The following is a 20,020-nucleotide window of genomic DNA, read 5'->3' on the forward strand; positions in this document are numbered from 1 at the left end:
AGATTCAGAATTAGACAATGTTTACCTCATACATAGTCACTGAAAGCATCATCTACTCATAATTCTTAGTATTTCTAGCTAACACTTTTGTATGAATAACAATTTTATGTACTTACAAACTGAGGTTCAGAAGAAGGGGAGAAAAGGTAATTTCTGACATAATCCCTTCAGGCCAGACTGTCAATCATCCCGACTTCCATTACCTCTACAGGGAAGGAGTCATAAAACAGGATCTGCCTGGAATACTTCCAGCCTGCTGCCCCCATCAGATAACTGGATTTGCATTGATCAGCGAATCCTTGCAAACATCACATTTGCACTCTTCCCCTCCCTGGAGAATTGGGTTTCAAACTACCTGTCTGGTGCTAAATTTGTACTCTGTAGAGGCACTCAGAGGTTGACACCGAGTCAGTACTATCCTCACCCTACTGGGAATCATTCCTCTGAGGTGCATACAAAATAATGTTACTGCAAGTCAACAACATATTTAAAATGTCTGTGACAGTTGAGTCACTGGTATGATATTTACAAGAAAGGTGAGTTCATTTCAATTTTTAGCTGACATACACAGAATATCTTATTACATCTTGACAGCATATCATAGCTGCTTATACAGAGCTACCATGATCTGATCACATTCTGGTATGAAATGAACATTCAACACTTTCTCTCTCCAGATATTAACATTTGTAACCAAGATGTTTGCTTGCTATCCTGTATAAGCAATTCAGCAAGACAAAAAGTGGAAATGCCAAACATTTTGCATGTGACCGTCACTGCATTTAACTTTATACGTCACATGAATAAATTAACATATCCAGTACCGTAGGCATGATTTCATAAATTAATTTTGAAAAGATAGTCCATTCAAGTACCTTACAATCTAGGCTACAGCAAGAAGTGCAGCTGATAAGATAACGGTCCATAGGTATCAGTTGAGGTATTAAGATTGGGTCTTCCTACCTGCCCGTGAGGGAAGAAAAAATTAACTGCCATGATGTTGGGAATATCAAAACGGTATCACACTGGACCCGATGTCTGTAATTGCCATCTAAAACTGATATAGCGATAGCGCCTGTCATACACATGCACGTAAATAATGCGTTTCCTAGTTACATTCAAGCTGTTTTCGTGCGTCAGCCGTTACCACCCCTCTCCACGCAACCATCCATCCATTACCGGGAACAACCACTACCTCCCTGGGTAATTCTGTCTAATTATTTGGATAAATGTCTATGAATAGATTTATGATTGCTCATCATGCTGTTGCCAGGATGCAATCCTCAATATTGAACACGTTATTATGTGACCATTTGTTATTATCAAGGACGGGTTTTGGTAAAAGGGCATCTAATATAACATGCAATAAAATGTCTTGTCGATTCAGTGGCCTTTGTCTGATACTACCCATAGATGTTCTTTTCTAGTTCATTACCTACTTTATGGGTCTATATACGGCTTATTTTCTTTCAGCTGCTTTGAACATTATCAGCAAAATTCAACAAAGCAACCCATCAAATAACAGTTGGAGAGGTGACTCATTATTTACAATGGCTACTATAAATAAAACATTATCATAATGAAATCAACAAAGCAATTTCACTGAACACGGAGCATTTTCTCTAGATTGTGAATCAGAAATGGCCCAGCAAAATGAAATTTCAGTCAAACCTCTACAAGCGACCACCTCTACATATTAAGGACCACCTAGCCAATATAACAACTTTTTGGTGGTCCCTTAGATAATTTTTCCCATTGACACAAGCATTACGATCCTGTCTATAGTGACCACCTGTACACATACACACTAGCCTGAGAGGAGAGCTATAACAGGTTTGAATACCAGGCTACATACAAATGTACACACATGCAGACCAGATTTTATTGGTCCCCTGAGTGGTCTTCTTTTGTAGTCAAAGCAAAGGACAATACCAAAACAGTAAGTAATGAAGTAAAATGATGCTTGTCCTAACAGAGTGTGACAGTCTGACAGTGAAAAAGTCATTAAATTTAGAATAACTTTAAATTTGCTTCATCGTATCATCAAGGTCTTCAGTTAAAGTTAAAAATTCATCCATTCAAAACTACTCACGATAATCCAAGGCATTTTTGGAAGATTAAATTTCTGTTTCTTGGAATAAAAGTAGATGAATTCACCAGACTGTGAACTTGATTTCCACATGACTGTGAACTTGATTTGAACTTGTAACAATGCTACTTTTTTACTCAGCTTTTTCACTGACCAAAAATATTACAATGACTGAATCACTTGCAACAGTCTCTGTACAATCAACAGCAATTGGAGAATTGGCCGACAACGTTAATGATAGGCTGTTTGATGATTAGTTTTACCATTACTTATGCCTGTTTTATCTGCAGACTTCCTAACTAAACCTCAGTAATCCCTGAACACACATTTTAAGGTGGTATTAGCGTTACAATTATCAAGACATTAGCTCAATCACAGGCTTTATTGGGCAGGTATGTTAGCTTTGTCGGGTTGGCTCGACAGTGTCTGTTGTCATAACAACCAGTACAAACAGCTCACTGGGTAACGTTAATGACACAGCCACGTGTGCATCTTTCTCAAATGAAATTGGTTAGATAAGATTATTTTCTTAGCATGCTGTGCGGAATAACTGCAGCTTATAATTAACACAATGGAAATGGTAACATACATGTAACGTTAATACATACAACACAACCATTTGCAACTGGCAGTGCACACACCGTTGTACAATATCTGACCAAATGTTAATGAACTCTAAACACTCAATGATCCAAAGGCCTTTGTATCATAGTGTCACAAATATTGGCACCACCCTTTTATTTTACAGCATAGATTGAAATGGATGCTTGATGTCAGAGGGATGCAAAATGGCTGCACCTTGTTGCCATGGAGACGTAAACTGTTACAGATGTTACCACAATCTTGTTGCCATGGTGCTGAAACGCAATCACAGCAAAGCAGACACACCAAAGAGATGATCCTTTCATGCAAGCAGCTCTACCAAATCACCGACTTCCTTCATCAACTTATGTTTTGGCAGCATTCAAAACACGTCACTATGACAGGACCTTAGAAAAGAGATTTCCTGAATGTGGTTGCTTCCTAACAATGGAAAGAAAGCACATCATAACACATCCAAACACAGGCATAACAAAGTGTAGTTAGAATTCTTTGATTAGTATACTTCTTCTTCCTTTTAAGACCATACAATGATCAGAAATATATGTCACAATGTGTCCTGCAGATTGTACTGATGCATTAGAAATCTAGTCTGTACCATACAAAAGGATACTTAGTACTCTGAACACCAAAATCTCTTCAGCTTTTCATGCACAATGCATGAAGATTTGATTTGCATACAATTGTACCGTGTAGTACGGTTGGCACTGCCCGATTTTCAAATCTAACGTTATACATAATATACTTTTTATGCTAACATTGTAGGCAAAGCGCATTTACTATGTCATTCAGAATTCAAATGTCATGCCATCTGTTCATTGGTATATTTTCCTGTAGCACTGACTGAAACAAAAGTTGACAAAAAACTGTAATGTTACAGTCAATTAACCTGAACACCATTGCTTACCGCAATGTCTGTTGTCACCGTTGGCTCCTATCTGTAACACCTAGAATGCCGACCATGCAAGTCGACACAGAAACAGACAACACAAAGGAAAATGTGCACACAGGTAGGAGCAATGGGTGGCACCTGTTTATATCATCTCCCTACTTACTGCCACATTATTGTATTTAGATAACGATCACGCAAACATTACCTGCTGAACTTTCCTCCTGGGGGTCACAGCAGATGATTGTAATTAAAGAATATCTGCTGCACCAGTCACAGCAAGAATCTTGTGAGATAACAGTAATCATTTTCCAGTGGTTAGCGGTTACCTGCAAGTCAAACTACTCACTGGCTTGCCTAGCTGTTGGTAACATAGCTGGTAGAACAACCCAGAGTGAGGTGTATGACAGGAGGAAGCCAAAAGTTTGGTTTGATTGTAGATTGTACTTTGTCATAGTTGAAATAACTTAGCCTTGAACAACAGTCATCACTGCACTGCCAGGTGCAATTGCATGTGCCTCCAAGCAACAGCAAAACATTTTGAAGTTAAATAGCTTTAGCAATTTGTAAATGATAAAAGTTTGGCTTATGGTTATCCATTATTTATTCATTTATTTATTCAGTTTTACCACATTTGTAGAAGGATTGACATATATCATATTCTAATCATGTGACTCTGAAAACAAAAATTTGCTGTTTGTTCATTTTATATACCTTATACAACAGGATCTACCGGTAAGACCTCATGCGGTTTGATTGCCAGGATGTTCTGTAACTGTGCTTTTCCCTGGATGACGGTAGACCTTCAGGTGAAGTTTGACATGGCTCAGATGCTGCTCATTTGGTAGCATGATAGTGACTAGGAGCAGGCAATAAAGCTCCAGGGAGGGAGAGATGACACATCCATCCATGCCTCGGGGAGTAATCATGGGCCGATGAGCTAGTCTGGGCCAGGAGCAAGCTCAATTTAAACTATTTCTGGTCCCTTTTGCCTATTATCTAGGCGACATCACCTGGTGTTGGCCTGACATTCTGAAAAAGGTCTGAAGAATTGCCGGCAAAATGGCTCGGAGCAAAAACAGCCGTGATTGATGGAGGGAACCGAAAATGTCGCAAACTGTTTCTGATCAGTTTTGTATTTGCAAAGATGACTGTCTGAAAAGGTACTGCATAGCATTCAATAATGTATCCTTTCTCCTTTATTTACCTGTGCGCAGGGTCATTAACTGATTACCTGTGACAGACCTGACAATAGACAATTCAGAGACATTAGACAGGTGAGACCACAGTAGACACAATGACCACTGTGATCCCACATCTGTGCCATGATTAACTGCCACACCTGTGCAAGTAGTTTTCTACTTAATGGCTGATCTTTCTGCCCAAACATGGTAAATTTCACATGTTCTTGAATAGTACATAAACTAGCCTTTTGTAATGCTATGACAAAGAAGCGAAGCCACATCAACTGCAGAAAAATAGTTTTGTTCAAATTTGCTGCACAAAGGTTAGATGGATTGTACTGTTACCATAGCAACCCATGACATTAATACACAGTAGCAAGCAAATCAGGTTAAGACTATGAAATTTGTGCCCTTGATTGGTTAGCATGATTGATATGTTTTCCAAATGGACACATTTATTAGTAATTTGATAGACCTGAAGAAAATCTTCTCAAGCAAAGCAAAGATGTTACGCCAATTATTCCTGTGCAAATTGGAAGAATAAATGTGATTCGTTACTTCAGTGAAACAGCCTGGGCAACAGTCTCCAGTGTAAAAAAACATGAAAACATACACAAACATGTTTAAAGCATAGTCAAATGCTTTCTCAACTTCACAAGAAAATTAGTAGGACGATACAGACTTCAAGGCCGACAACTGAAAAATCATAATCAATATAGGTAATAACATTAGTTGCATTGCACATCCAAATATTTGTTTGACTTGAAAAAATAGGAGGCCAGTATGACTTAGTGTTAAGTTACACTTTACACATTTTCCTGTAATAGGCCTAGGTTTGCAATAAACTATATTGCGATATCCAACCATTTGTCCCTTTTTTTCTCTCATTGTAGGTCTGTTTTAGATACTGGAGAATATTGTGCCGAACAGGAAAAAAAGTGTAATGTCTCATGAATGTAAATTCAAACCCTTTCGTTCTATGGAACTTTGCATGAACTGATCTCTCCACTGGTATCTGTTATTGTATTCTTGACACTACATGTAACCGCCATGCATCTTGCATGTTGTTTTATCAAAAAGGTATCTCACTGATGTTAGCAACCTTTACACAGTGACTACATCATACCTTATGATGCATTTTGAATCTCGGCCGTACCCACTAATGGAGTCCTGGTCAGTGTAGTCACAGGTAAAACTTGGCACACACCGATGATAATATCGATCTCTAACGCCACCACTGTCTGACAAGATGTCTGAAGTATCAGCTCTGTAGTGATGTTGGCACTGTAGACATTCTCACTGTGTGTCTGGGCTGCACTTGGACAGGTGGAGAACGCTCTTCAGCTTACCAAGACCTCATTCACACAGACCTCATTGATATGCACTACAGAGTGGACTTCACTGTCATTAGGCCATACAAATTCAGTTAGATGTTTCTTGGATATTTTTGAGTGAAAAAGAGACTCAGATAAAGAAATGACATGAGTACAGTACTAGAAGATATATTTTCACACACATCCACTTTTGTATTTGTCTTAAATATTTACATATAGGCCTAGGATTCTAGATGGTAAATTTCCAGACAAAATTTATCAAGAGCACTGAAGTTCTGTCTCTTTGACACACAAATTTTTCCACCAAAATACGCCCTGATCCCTTGAAGTCATAAATAGATACCACCATCGAAGTAGATATCAAATGTCAACGGATTTCTGCTATACATACATACATAATTTCCGTATGGACCTAATGGATGCTAGATATCGCACCAGTGTCACATCACCATGGCAACCGACACAAACATGATTACGGCGGGTAATCGTATAGCACCTGTCCTGACGTGCGGACAGATTCATGAGTCACCAGACGTCTTTAGGTACATAGATCATACAGTATTACTGAGTTAATCCGCATGACGCAGTTCCACAGAAGCCTGTTATCTATAATGAGGTCTACAGAAGAAAGATGAACATCAAAGTCCATCGACGATATTCTAACAGCAGCCAGCAGTATGAAGGCTCCATACTGTGTGACGGTGTGTTCTGAGTCCGTTTTGATTGCAACCGAACAAAATTATACTGCGTGATTGCATACAACTGGGTGTCTTTTTTTTTTTTGCATTCTGACAACATAATTAATTCTTACCAGTATAATTCCTGGGAATAAATGTCTTTTTAGTTACACATAGCGAGACATTTTGTTGCTGTTTAACCTACTGTCACAGCCTGTCCGACAACCGAAGCCTTGTCTCGCATGTAATCCTTCAACACAATACAAAACCTATAATTATGTGCAGGGGGACCTTGGCCGGTGCATTTCTGATGTCATCGCACGTAACCTGCAAGGCCTGATGACGTGGGTGTTCTTTTGTTATGGTACATCCTCTGATGTGAATGAATGTGTGAAGCATACATGTGTATACATATGGTGGCTACAATCTACACTACAGAGAGGGAAAATAAAGAAAGTGGAATTCTATCTTTGTGTAATGATGCGTAATCAATGGTGTCTTTGTTCAAGATGAATTCAGGTGTGAAATTGTGATGTAGTCTAATCACAGGATTGTAATGGTTTGGCAGAAGACACAGGGTACATGTCCAAATTGCACAAAGAAAAGAGAAGGTGAACTAAATGTATTAGCAATGAATGAGTCTTGCTGAAGATCTTTGTGAGTGCTGTCTCATAGCAATAATATTCCTAACATTACATAGTGTCATCACCAGTCCCCTTACAGAAACACATTAAGAAAATTCACAACTTCCGTAACTTTGCATTTGAGAAACACTTTTACTCTTGAAAACTTTACAGGTATGTACAATATTTACAACTTTTCTGGCAAACACTTAGAGTTGGCACAAGACTTCTCATAACTTAAAACTGCAAGCTTGCATCTCTATTGCTCCCATAGGGTATGGGTAAATCACAGACTTATAGCAGATAATGCAAAACCAGCAGCTCAAACCAGTCAAGGATAACAAAAAAAGGTTTCAAGAGGTAGGTGGTTACCTTAATGGGGTGAAATTGACCATTACCCAGCCTTCGGAATGTCCTTGGAACCATGTAAGTGGCCATTTAAGTCAAGGCCAAACAATAATGCAATGTTCACAAAATTAAAGTTGCTGAAGACAAAAGAACTCTTTTTATGAGAGAGACTGACCGTCAAATTATTTCTGAAATGTTCCAAGCATATCTAATCGCGCATAACCAGAGAGAATGAATATTTATGTCCAGACTTTAAAAAAACTTTGTTAGTACAAACAAGGAAGCTATAACCTCCTTGGTACAAGATTATACATAAGTCACCTTCTTGGGTGGATTTGAACATTGAAGATGTCAAATATTCCACTTATGGCTCTTGAGGTCAGAGTTCACATCCTGTCATCAAGGCTGTACTTCATCATGTATTCAAAGTCCCTGTAGCTGACCCTGCTGTCCCCATCACTGTCCACCTCCCTGTGGACGAGGAAACAGGGAGTTTAGCAACACTTCTGGCATCACAAAGTCAAGTTGATTACTATCTACCGACAGTACTAGTGGTGAAATGCAGTGTGTGGCCTGCAAAGCTGAGACATTCTCACTCAGTTTTTTTTTCACATCATGTACAGGCTCAAGCTAAATTCTCAAACTCCAAGACAAGTTATGTCACTGGAAGCAGATCTGGCGGTGGCAAGACAGAATCAAGGGGTTGAAACAATATCCAACAGGCCACTGGAGACCTGCAGCAAAACACCTTGGACAAGCTCATTACTCTGTACAGTATTCTGCACAAAGTCTGCAAACCTTGAAACTTTGCAAAGGCTGCAACCTACACGGCCTTCCTAGCAATTATGATTGATGAAAGGCTAAAAAGCATAATTCATTGTGCTGACTTTCCGTGACCATATTAACCCTGTCGACTGGGATTTCATTAATGTCCCGTTATCCATCCTCCACCTGACCTCCACCTGCCCTACCCACCCAGGCACACAACCATCCATCAGGAACAACACAGCGTTCCCATGGCAACATCAGAGCAGCCTCTCCTCAGTTTTCAAGTCAAGTCAAGAGATATGACCTTTCTTCTCTTCGTGTTTATTTGTGTTGGCTAGTACGGTATTCAGAAATTTCGAAAAGAAGCAACACTACATTTTGAATTTCCAATTTCTGCTAAATGTCAGGATTGAAATACTGGATCACTTTCATGTCAGTGTCTGATCCGAAGGGAGGAACTGTGACTCTGACACTGCATCTATAATGGGAGAGGCACTGGGCTTAAGAATACGTGATGTGTTGCTAATCTCCAAGCAGATATATCGGTGGCAATGACAATAACCAAAGGGCAAAAGCAGTTTTAAAACTGGTGGCCAATAATACTGCTTTTGCCCTTTGGATGCTGTCATTGCCACCGGCAGATCTGCTGGGAGATTAATTACTAAATGTCTTGCCACTATGACATGACTACCACATTTTATATAACTACTGTAATTTCTTACTGTATATGTGATACGCAGATGATCTTTTTTGTCTTGTGGGATTGTATGCATGATTATGCGAATGACCATACAAAACATGACCATATAATACATGGAATTTCCCATCACCTTGTACATACATTATGCAAAGAAATATTCATCTCATTACATACATGTATAAACAATTACTAGTAATTAACTCAAGAAAATGAAAGGTGAAGGATGAATGAGGTGTTTTTTTTTAAATTTTGAGAATAACAAATCCTCTTCCACATAGCTTATCACTGTTGCTAACAAACATTAATAAATGTCTCTGATGGCTCATTTTCGAGGAAATTTTCCCACACTGTTGTCAAGAAATCAAATAAGGCTGTTTATCCCGTGTGCCTTTGTTGCAAGGGTGAAAAGGTACAGGCCCTTAACATTTAATTGGGATGTGTTGTGGATTAATACTGCCACAACCTCCGCAATTACCATGGCAACAGCAGCGTGTGTTGACGATTAAGGGTGCTTTCAGAGGCTAACTGGTGCGAGGTCAGGTGAGTTAGCTACTGTTGTTGTTCCTGTTAGCCTGTAACAAGGATGTGGAGATGACATTACAGCCTATGCTGAGTGCACCCCAGCTGATCCGTAATCCAATAAAACGTCACAACGCTGGGCTGATTCATGTTCGTATGCCGTTTGTCAGTAAATCTGTGACTTTCCTACAGACTAATGTACATTAAAACAGACTCATCTTTTACAATGACTACAAAAACTGGCAAGGAAAAATATCTAGGGAAAGTTACGTTTTAACTTTAAGCACTCATAAGTTATAACATACAGTTTTTGTTTGTTTGTTTTGTAAAGACGGTAAACTGCCTTCAAGGATGACACACCAGTTTTGTACAGTAAGTACAAGCTGTGAAAAACATACTGTAAGGTTTGATCCACTCACACTCCAGGGATGGACCCCTACTCTTATCGATGAGTGTGTTAAATTCTTCAACATACTCGAGATGTGGCTCTCCTCAAACACAGGTACACTGGTTAAGGTCGCATCCAAGATGACGTCCCTAACCAAAGCTAGGTACCGGTACTCACTTTCACCTGAGTCGAATATACCAGTATATCTGGTCCACTGCCACACTTTCATAGTACACTGTATCTGTATCTATATGTCTTTTTTGATAGTTGATAGTGCAAAGAGGTTGTAAAAAATGGATAAAGAATCCATACGTAGATAAAAGACAAATAGTTTATCAACAATCTAGTACAGTTATTATAAATGATTTGTCGTAGCTATGCTACAGAAATGAAAATTTTGTTTTGGATGGGAGGAAGTTTCAACGTTTTGCCCCCAACTGAGAGTTTCTGAAGTTTTCCTCACCAAAAGACTCTTATTAGTCACCTTATGATAACAGTTGTAACTGACTGATTGCAGTTTGTAACTTCCACAGACACTGTTGTAGACCATAATTATACATCATTAGAAACAACTAAGCACCCTTAGTTAATCTGCACAATTGTTACAATTAACGAGTGAGCTTTACAAATTAGTGGTATGGAAAAAGTTGGTATTATGCCTGTTATCATAGGCTACATCAATGGTAACTTTCTAGTACTCTTTCAGTTTGTGAGGAAACGTTTGTACTTTTTGTAGAAAAAAGCCTTATGTGTTAGCAGCAAGTTAGAAATGTGCAGAACTTTTGTGAATAAACTGTTTCACTTTTGCCATAAATCAGGTACTAGTATGTCAATCAAAATTAGTGCAATGCACCAACACATAATAAATCTCAATGTGCTTGAGTTTCACAGAATGTGGAAGAAAGCTTCCACCTTTAATCACACAACAGTCAGATCAAAATGTCATAACTCTAGAAATCTGAGACATGTTCCTCTCTTTTTGTCTGAGCTATCCAGTTGTATTCCTCACTTGTCCCTCATCCTCAAAGTGGTTGCTCTGTCAGTCATGCCCTTTTTTGGAGCTGCACCGTCTTTTGGAAGAAACGTAAAGTGGAGGTCCAGTGTTTGAGGAGGTGCCTTGAGCATGTTACAACAGCCTCATTACTCAGATGGGTACCTCCTGGCTGTAACAATACAACAAGGTGGGTAATAATAATAATAATAATACCTAAAAGCAGCCTCCATCCGGTGTCTCGGGATGTGGGGGGCCACCAGAGACCCCGCCCTCAAAAGGTCATCTAAGGTCAGGAACCCACGGCCTGGACAAATTTGAAGAAAATTCTTTTAGCCATTCAATTCAATTCCATGGCCATACTGATCAATCCCTTATTGCAAATCATCAAATGACAATAAAATCTATAAAAGGGTACAGTCATTGATGAGTTTCTGCTATAGTCTGTTAGGGGTGTTCCTGTAAGATGTGGAATCAGTGTATAACACAAATACATGATGTACATTGTAGATGATTTTCCCAGGTACAGGTAGGAACTTACAGTGTGTGTCAAAAGCCAGGAACACCTGTCGGATTTCCTCATCCTTGTCTTGTGCTGCCATCTTGGAGGACATCACCTTGATGAAGGGGTCCAGTTCCAGTACTAGAGAGAGAAGAAGATGGAACAATAAAGTAGGGACTACCATGTTTTTGAAAATAGGCTTTCAGGAACTTCTAGTATTCAAAACATCAACACAGTTAGTATGTATCTTTATCAGTATGTAACTTTATCACCAATGTAAGGGGCTAATGTACAGTTCAAAAAAGGAAATAATTTGACTGTCAGCATCCTAAATACTGAGGAAACATCATCTACAGCAATAATGTTCCAAATTCAATATCCTTTTTAATGGATTCAACATCACAGGAAAGGAGTGAAGTAGGTGACACGATTAGTGGGCTTCCTTTTGAAATACAAAATAAATAATACTAGTTAGGCAGAAGGTGAGGTGAAAAAGTGGCATCATCCCTAACTAGTCATTTGATTTTTCCTCATGACTTTTTGAGGCCACATTACACTGATCCCAAATGTTACAGAAACGCCCCCTAACAGACTACAGCAGAAATACAAGGCTGTGCTGTAGAAACAAAACTGAAACTCTCCAATTGCATATCTTTGCACAAATGTTTTGATCAAGATCAGTGAATGATGTGTGTGTATGCAACTTTGAGACAGTATATTTCCTGAAGAGATTATAGAGATATTCCTCTGATGTTAAATTGAAAGTAGAAAATGCAGGGGCTGAAAGATAATAGTTTTATTGCACTTCTGGCTTAATCTTAATCTGCAAAGCACTGCTGATTTCAATGTGCTTTTCTTTATATTTCTTGACATTGTTTAGTTTGCACCGTCTTTATGTTTAGGATGGAATAAAGCAAATTTTCATTTTTTTATTCATTTATGAACTGCAAAACCTTTTATATCATACTGACTTGTGAGCATGAAAAAATATATTCAGCCCACATGAATGCAAGCAAAGGTAAAAAGCACCATCTATTGACAACATAACAAACTGCAGCAGCTGAACAATAATACATGTGATGTACTTTTGATACACATTACTATTGTTAACCACAGTGGTCAAAATCTCATATTTCTCATGGCCGTCTCTGATGACATCACTCACATTTTTTATGATCTTTAATTTGTAGTTTATGATTGAAAATTTGGAGTGGATTTGATATAGTTCCAATACATTTGTAGATTGCAATAGTTCCATAGGTAATACTGTAAATGCATTTAAGTTTGCATAGTTTTTATTTTGTGCTAAGGCCACACCAATTTAATTTCTTGGTTAACGGATCTTTATTTTCCTAAGCTTCTGCCCAGCCTTCTGTTTTCACGATTTTTTTTCTTCTAAAATTTCTTTTTTGGAAAATAAAAATCCGTTAACCAAGAAATTAAATTGGTGTGGCCTAAGGCGAAAATGGAGTGTTCATGGTGGTTTTAAGTTTGCGGCAGCGCTACAGTCACATACTGCTATAGTATTGGACAAAAATGTTTGCGGTGGTTTCAAGTTTGCGGTGAAACGGTCGCGCGAAAACCGTGAACATAAAACCACTGCGAACATTTCTGTAGTTACAGTGCCTGGGCCCTAGATAGGTGGTACTGAGTCTCATTTCGATGAATGGGGAACTTGAATTCGAATTGGGTGTAACAAAATAAGGTATGAATTGACAGCAGCCTCTATTGGGGATGATACAGCTGTCATTGATTTTGCCAGAAACAACCGGTTTCCACTTTTTGCTATGGTGCATGCTGAGAAAGACATGCAGTATCTTCAATTCACAATTTTCAGTCCGACATGGCAACCTTCTACAGTTCCAGGACGACAGAGGCATACTCAACGCAACTTCTGATGGACAAAAGCACAGACGTGGGGAACTGTCGTGTGTGGACAGGTTAAGTGAAGGAGGCTACATTATTTGGGACCCAAAAAGTGCAAGGTATACGCTAACAGTGCACAGGCTAGCATACTCTCTGTATAAGGACAGGCCAGCACTACAGAAGAGTATCCACTTGAGTCATAAATGTCATAGGAAACTCTGTATACATGATGTGGGCCACCCTTCTTACGAGCCACCTTCCATCAATGCACAGAGGACTCGCTGCCTGCTTGAAGGGACCTGCTTGCGGACCCATACACCATACCGGGATTGTATCTTATAGAGCAAGTAGGTACTACTACCCCAACTCCCACCGCCCCCCCCCCCAACACACACACACACACACAAACACATTCATCGCTCAGAAAACACGTAACAAGTATATAGGCTGTATCATGTGTTGTCTTTATTTCAAGGGGATTGATGAGGCCAATGTGTGCCCTCCCCCTAAAGACATCTCAAAAGCTAGGACAGACCTTTTCTCTTTTATAAAGTTTTAATCTGGATGCTCCACGTCAGTTTTATATGCCTGGCCAAACATCATGTTATTGTGTTGTCGCGATCGTCTAATCCTCTGAGCCGCGAGCACCTTCCTTCTTTTTTTATAGTTCTGGCTCTTTTTACATTCCTGATGATACTTCACTTTACGATCTAAAGTTAGTAGAGTTTTGCAAGCTGTGCTGCCAGGTAAAAAGCCTGAGCCGGCGGCCTGGTTATGGCGGCAAAGCGACTCACCGAGGCCACCGACTGCACCTGAGTGGGCGGCACTGCTCGCCGAACGTGCCCTGTTGATCGTCATGTGTTGTTTTGGGGAGTGGTTTTTGTGTTGTACAGTGGTGCGCTTCGACAGCATTGGTGGTCATGAGGAAGCGTTGTTTCAAGATCATCTCACGGAGATCATCTATTACGCTTTGGAGTTGAGTTGTGTCGTGTCATCAGTAGTGGGTGTAATGTATGTAGAACGTGGCAGGTATTTGGGTATGTATATAAAAGATGATGCACTGCAGTTGGTGTGATGTCTAATGAAAACATGATATAATATTGTCCTTAATGCTAATAAAACTCTGTTCACGAAACTCGTCATCATCGGCGAATGCTTTTCTGGCTCGCTGAAGCTTGGCAGTGCAGCGCTTTACTAGCGCCTTTGCTAAACAAGATGTGAACCATTTCCTTTTATACTTTGCCCCCTTTTTTTGTGAGTTAATCTCCCCCGACACAATTTGATTACTGAGAGTGATCCTAAACATTTTTCTCTGTTGCCCTCACGACACATGTAACGTTACCTCGCAGTCTAATTTCTCCACAGTTATGTCCTCAGAAATTTTTTTTGTAGCTGCCCACATCCCCTTCATGGTTTTTGCGTCATTGTCAGTGATGGCTTTGTCTACAAGTACCGTGCTGCGACTGCATTGGTGGACATGAGGTAGCGCTGTTTCAAGATCATTTTCCGGGATAATTTATATTGATTACGCTTTGAAGTTTTATTATGTCATCATAATGGCCTTGTATAGGGCATAATTGCACCTCTGTACAATGTAGCTCCCAACCTTCGCGTCTTGATTTCTGGTGTATTTATTTGCTTTTCCTCCTTGGAACACCACAAGGTCAATGTAGTCCCTGTTGTGAAAGCTCCTCCCATCTTGCAGAAAGCTGGCTGTGACAGGGACAGGAGCATTCCTCTTAGTCTTATGTGCCCCCGCCTCAAAGAGAAGACTCTGCCTGTGTCACTGGCTGTCCCCACGGTCTTCCCACAGGTGGGTTGTTATAACCAACGTCACTCTCGGCTGTGATGGTCTCACTTTCCTGGAACTGCATCTAAACAAAGTCTCTGGACTTCCGCACATTGCAGTTCCTTGCTTAGCTTCTCAAAAGCCTTGCTAGCCTTAGTCATCTTCCTCTGTGTTATGGTGTGTGTAGGGTTAGGAACATTACCATTGCTCCCGGAGTGACCGCCTGAATGTTCAGTTTCATGGCCAGCAGTTGTTCAGTTTCACAGTCAGTGGTCTGCGTGCATCCAGTTGCTTTTTGTTGGCTCCCTCGAAGAGTTCTTCCTACTGCTGACCTTCCTATGGCCTGCGTGAAAAAGATGCAACAGGTCCTCTATCTTTTCCATAACTACAATGCAATTTCCGTTTACCGTGTCCTTGGTGTAAGGCCTTTGCTATGCGTAATTCTTCCTCTTGATGTTGCGAAGGTGCAGAATGATGAAGTGATCCCTAGGTCTATAAAGCATGTGTCTTCATCCAACCTCTTCTCTGTGTCGTTCGTCACCGGCGTCTGTGCCCGTGCTCCGCGTCAGGCGAGAGGCTGCTGTCGGATGGGTCTTCAGTGACAGCATCACTGCTAGTGCGTCCCTCCAGTCCACTGGACATTCCCCCACCACTGCTAACATTACAAAATTACACACAAAACAATGATACATCATTACGTGGCCTTTGAAATAAAAGATGAAGGCAAGCTTCATCCATAACAATAAAGACCACATCTGTGATAACTGATATTCATTATGCATGATGTCACGATATGTCTAAACTCTCAACAAAGTTACAATACAATACAACTGCAGTTTAAAAAACACATTGTAGTCAGGATAACATTGTTTCCTGTCTTGCTGATATGATACACAGTCTGGACTGTCAGATCTATTCTTGGTACCACACACCACTATTCAACCTTCCCACACTCCACACCCCGAGGAATGGCTATACTTCTCTTACTTAGTAATATAGTACACCCCGTTGTCAGGTCTAACATGTTTTCTTAACATAAAAGGATGTAAAAAAAAAATCACAAATATGAAATAACGAACATTTTATCATGAAAACATTTTGATATACAAACTTTAAGGTCACACTACGTAGCATTCGACCTGCATACTAGTAGTAGCATCAAGGTTATTTGTTTGTTTGTTTATCAATTTTACCAGGGGAATACATATCGCCTAAAATACATTTTCAACATGCCCTTGGCTTTACTTCAACTCAAAGCTACAACAGAAGTAACAAAAAAAGTTACGCAAATTACTAAGTGATACTAAACAAAAATATACTGTACATAAAATCATACAACCGAATAAATGAAACAATGGTGTAAACCGTGTAATCTTAACATAATATACAACATAGAATACAATTCTTTATTCTTTATTAGTTTATACAAAACATAGAATGCAATGAAATCACTTGAAGTCAGGATTAAATTTGCATAGCGATATTGTACATAAAGTTGTTTTAAAATTGCTGGCTGCTTTTAGTTTTAGATAATGTGGGAGTGTGTTCCACAGTGCCGCCCTGGAGGATAAAAAGGCTTGTCTTCTGTGTTCCAGTTTAATCTTGGGCAACCGAAGACCGCCTTGTGCCCTGAGGCGGGTGTTGTATGTGTGTGTGTGTTCATGTGATAGCTGAGTGTAGAGAGGAGTCAATCCGTTAAGAACCTTGTAGACAAGAGTAGCTTGAGCTTTCTTGTGAATTTCAGCTACTCATAGCCATTCTAGTGTGTTTAGAAGTGGTGTGCCTGTCACAGCCTAGTATTACCCGGGCCACCCTGTTTTGTAGCTTTTGCAGTTTTTCAAAGTGACCCTTCCCTCCCTGGTCCCAGACTATGTCACAATACTGTATGTGTGAAATGAATAGCATTGTGTACAAGTGCCTGCCTGTTGAGGTATAGTTTTAAGTGCACTGGCATACAGCATGTTCTTGACATTATTGAAGATTGAAGAAAAAAAAAATTGTTGTAGATCTACCGGTGTTACTTTTTTGAAACTTTGAAGTTAGCCATCCCATGGACAACGAACAAGGCAGACAGAGTCAGCAGAAAATTTGGGTAATTCCCAATTCCTCCTGAGTGTTGGCTGTATAAGGTTCAGTCTCTATTCATAATGTCAGTTACCAACACATGTGAAATTTCATACAAATGTATGTATCATACCAACACAGATAAGCGGCCATGGTCCTATAAAAAGTTGCACTTAAATAGTTAAACCATACTCACCATGTTCCCCATTCACTTCTGCAGCATTCTTAAAGACTTGGTCCACTTCAAACTGAAAACGGCAGTGTAGAGTCAGAATGTACCTTGTAAGACAAAAATATAACATCTTTAATAGCAACGAGTCTAAAGATCTCATGATGTATTGTTACAAGTCGCAATGTGAAAAGCTGACCTAGCCTGGAGTCCAGCCTTCTTAGCTTTAGTCCGCTCCCCAAGCTCCGCTCCCCGCCAAGCTAAGAAGGCTGGACTTCAGGCTACCCCAAGAATCATTTGAATGGTAACGGCGCCCAGTCCTCTGGGAACGGGTTTTCTGTGCGTGAAAAATTTGCGCGTGAAGAATTTGCGCGTGAAAAAATAAATTTCTTTAAAATGTGTCAGAAAATGTGCAGTATAATTTTCTTAGACAGGAAAATGTGATCCCATGATACAATTTTTCATCTGACACCTGAATTTATGGTTTGAAACTTTTGATTTTTTAGTCCCTTATGGGAATAGGTCCCTTGGGAATAGTTAAACTTTTTGGGGCTTGAAACCTAAACATTTGAAAATCACTTAAATCTTTAAGAAATACATAGTCAACTTACTTATATAAGGTTCTGTATTGTAAAATGTAACTATTTGAAGCTTTTCTACATTCTATTAGCCTAATTTCATCCTCTCAAGCAGATTCTTTCACGCGCAAATGTCAAACTTTTTTGCGCGTGAAGACTTAACATTTGAAAATCACTTGAAGATTGAAAGAACAACATTTTGAACTGTAGAATGCAACAATAAGATACTTAATTCCATTGTGGGTCATCTTATTTCAAGTTTTAAGCTTAAAACCTCCAAAAAGGTTTTAAATCCTTTGGGAGTCAGCTTAGATATTCCCAAGGGACCTAAAATTCAAACCCAAAATTCAGAAAACAGATGCAAAATCATATCATGGGGTAACATTTTTCTGACTAAGAATTTTGTAGTGCATATTTTCTGACACATTTCTTGAACTTTATTTTTTCACGCGCAAATTTTTCACGCGCAAGTTTTTCACGCGCAAATTTCTCACGCGCACAAAACCCCAACCCAGTCCTCTTGGCGGGGAGCGAAGCTTGGGTAGGCTAGCGGACTAAAGCTAAGAAGGCTGGACTTCAGGCTACCCCAAGAATCATTTGAATGATAACGGCGCCCAGTACTAGTCTTCTTGGTGGGGAGTGGAGCCTGGCTAGGCTAGCGGACTAAAGCTAAGAAGGCTGGACTCTAGGCTAAAGCTGACCCACCTTTGAAGGCTTGTATCCAAACAAGGAAACCGTGGCCACTTTGACATCTTCTCTGTTCAGATATCCTTTCTGTCCAGAATCATATTCATGGAATGCCTGGAAAGGCACAGCAACAATCTCATAATCATAAACAAATAATGTACAGTTCAATCAACAAAATCAAACTTAAGACATTCTCATGGATGGTTTCTAAGTACAGTTCCAAAGAATAGTGTGGAAAAACATTGAAAACACTTGAACTGATAAAAATCATGCTTTTTCATGCCATGCCCCCAAAAAAGTAGAAATCCTCTTCTTCCGAACAAGGACCTTGTTCCGAAGTAACGTTATCAGCAATTACTGACATGTGTATAAGTTGAACTATAACTTGAGATGGAAGAATCCATCTTAATTCTATGCCCCAACAATGCCATAGATCTACACTTAATTCAGGACTGCATCTGACTGCCTACATTTTACACTAAATTCAGGAAGGCACCAGCTACACTTTGCGTACTTTAAAAAAAATCTGAATTGCGGGAAACTAGAGGGCTTTGAAAGTTTCCCTAAAAAATTACTGGAGATTAGAATAAGTTCCATAACTTGCCTAATAAGCTACAGTACTAAGATTTTATAGAAATTGGCATGTAGACCCCCTCTAATTAAAGCAAGGATGTCCTAATGACCTTAATTAAGGCAAGGAGGTTTAAAATCAAATTTTTAACATGCTTGATTTAAGTTCTCAACTTTTGAAATATTTCAAATCATTGAAGAAAAATGTAACCAAGATCATCCTTACTCCCATAATTTGATGATATAGCAGCCTTTAGATTTATGTGTGGGACAAAATGGGTTGAAAATATACATATCAATTTTACAGTTTGCAAACAATGCCACACCCCTAGCCTGGAACACCTACTCTAAAGAGTGTGACATTGACCATCTGTACCCCCCTCCCCACGGCTACACACTCACAGCCGCGATCAACCGCCGGTCCTGATCGGTCACGACCCGCGGTACGGTTGTCATGGTCTGTCCGAACGTTTGAGAATAGGCAGTCATGATATTTTGTCCAGCATGTTGTCAAATACGACAAAATCCTTCCCCACCATTCATTAGAAATGCCGACTTTTGTCATGAAAGGCTTATCATGGTGCTTGTTTTTACCGCCTCTTACGAGCTCTGTGATTGGTCTATCGGCGCGTTATTTTCTCACGTGTTTGTAACGATGGCTGAGATTGGTGGATGGGCGGCAGCC

At 39.7% G+C, this 20,020-nt stretch overlaps 1 protein-coding gene across 2 annotated transcripts; it reads right to left on the reverse strand.

Moving 5' to 3' along the window:
* Nucleotides 1-7,726: 7,726 nt before the first annotated feature.
* LOC136432586 (EF-hand calcium-binding domain-containing protein 11-like) lies at nt 7,727-19,976 on the reverse strand. 2 transcript variants are annotated; one of them, XM_066423981.1, is made up of 6 exons: nt 19,872-19,976; nt 18,784-18,879; nt 17,528-17,579; nt 11,652-11,753; nt 11,327-11,417; nt 7,727-8,215 (listed from the first exon to the last, which is right to left on the reverse strand). In XM_066423981.1, exons 1-6 carry the CDS (start codon nt 19,872-19,874, stop codon nt 8,131-8,133), a joined length of 429 nt encoding a protein of 142 aa, XP_066280078.1. In that variant the 5' UTR covers nt 19,875-19,976; the 3' UTR covers nt 7,727-8,130. The 2 variants fall into 2 exon arrangements, with proteins under 2 accessions (XP_066280078.1, XP_066280077.1); XM_066423980.1 differs by having other exon boundaries at nt 19,738-19,945.
* Between the last annotated feature and the right edge of the window lie 44 nt (nt 19,977-20,020).

The sequence above is a fragment of the Branchiostoma lanceolatum genome, chromosome 4, assembly GCF_035083965.1.
Source record: "Branchiostoma lanceolatum isolate klBraLanc5 chromosome 4, klBraLanc5.hap2, whole genome shotgun sequence".
NCBI classification, from domain to species: domain Eukaryota; kingdom Metazoa; phylum Chordata; class Leptocardii; order Amphioxiformes; family Branchiostomatidae; genus Branchiostoma; species Branchiostoma lanceolatum.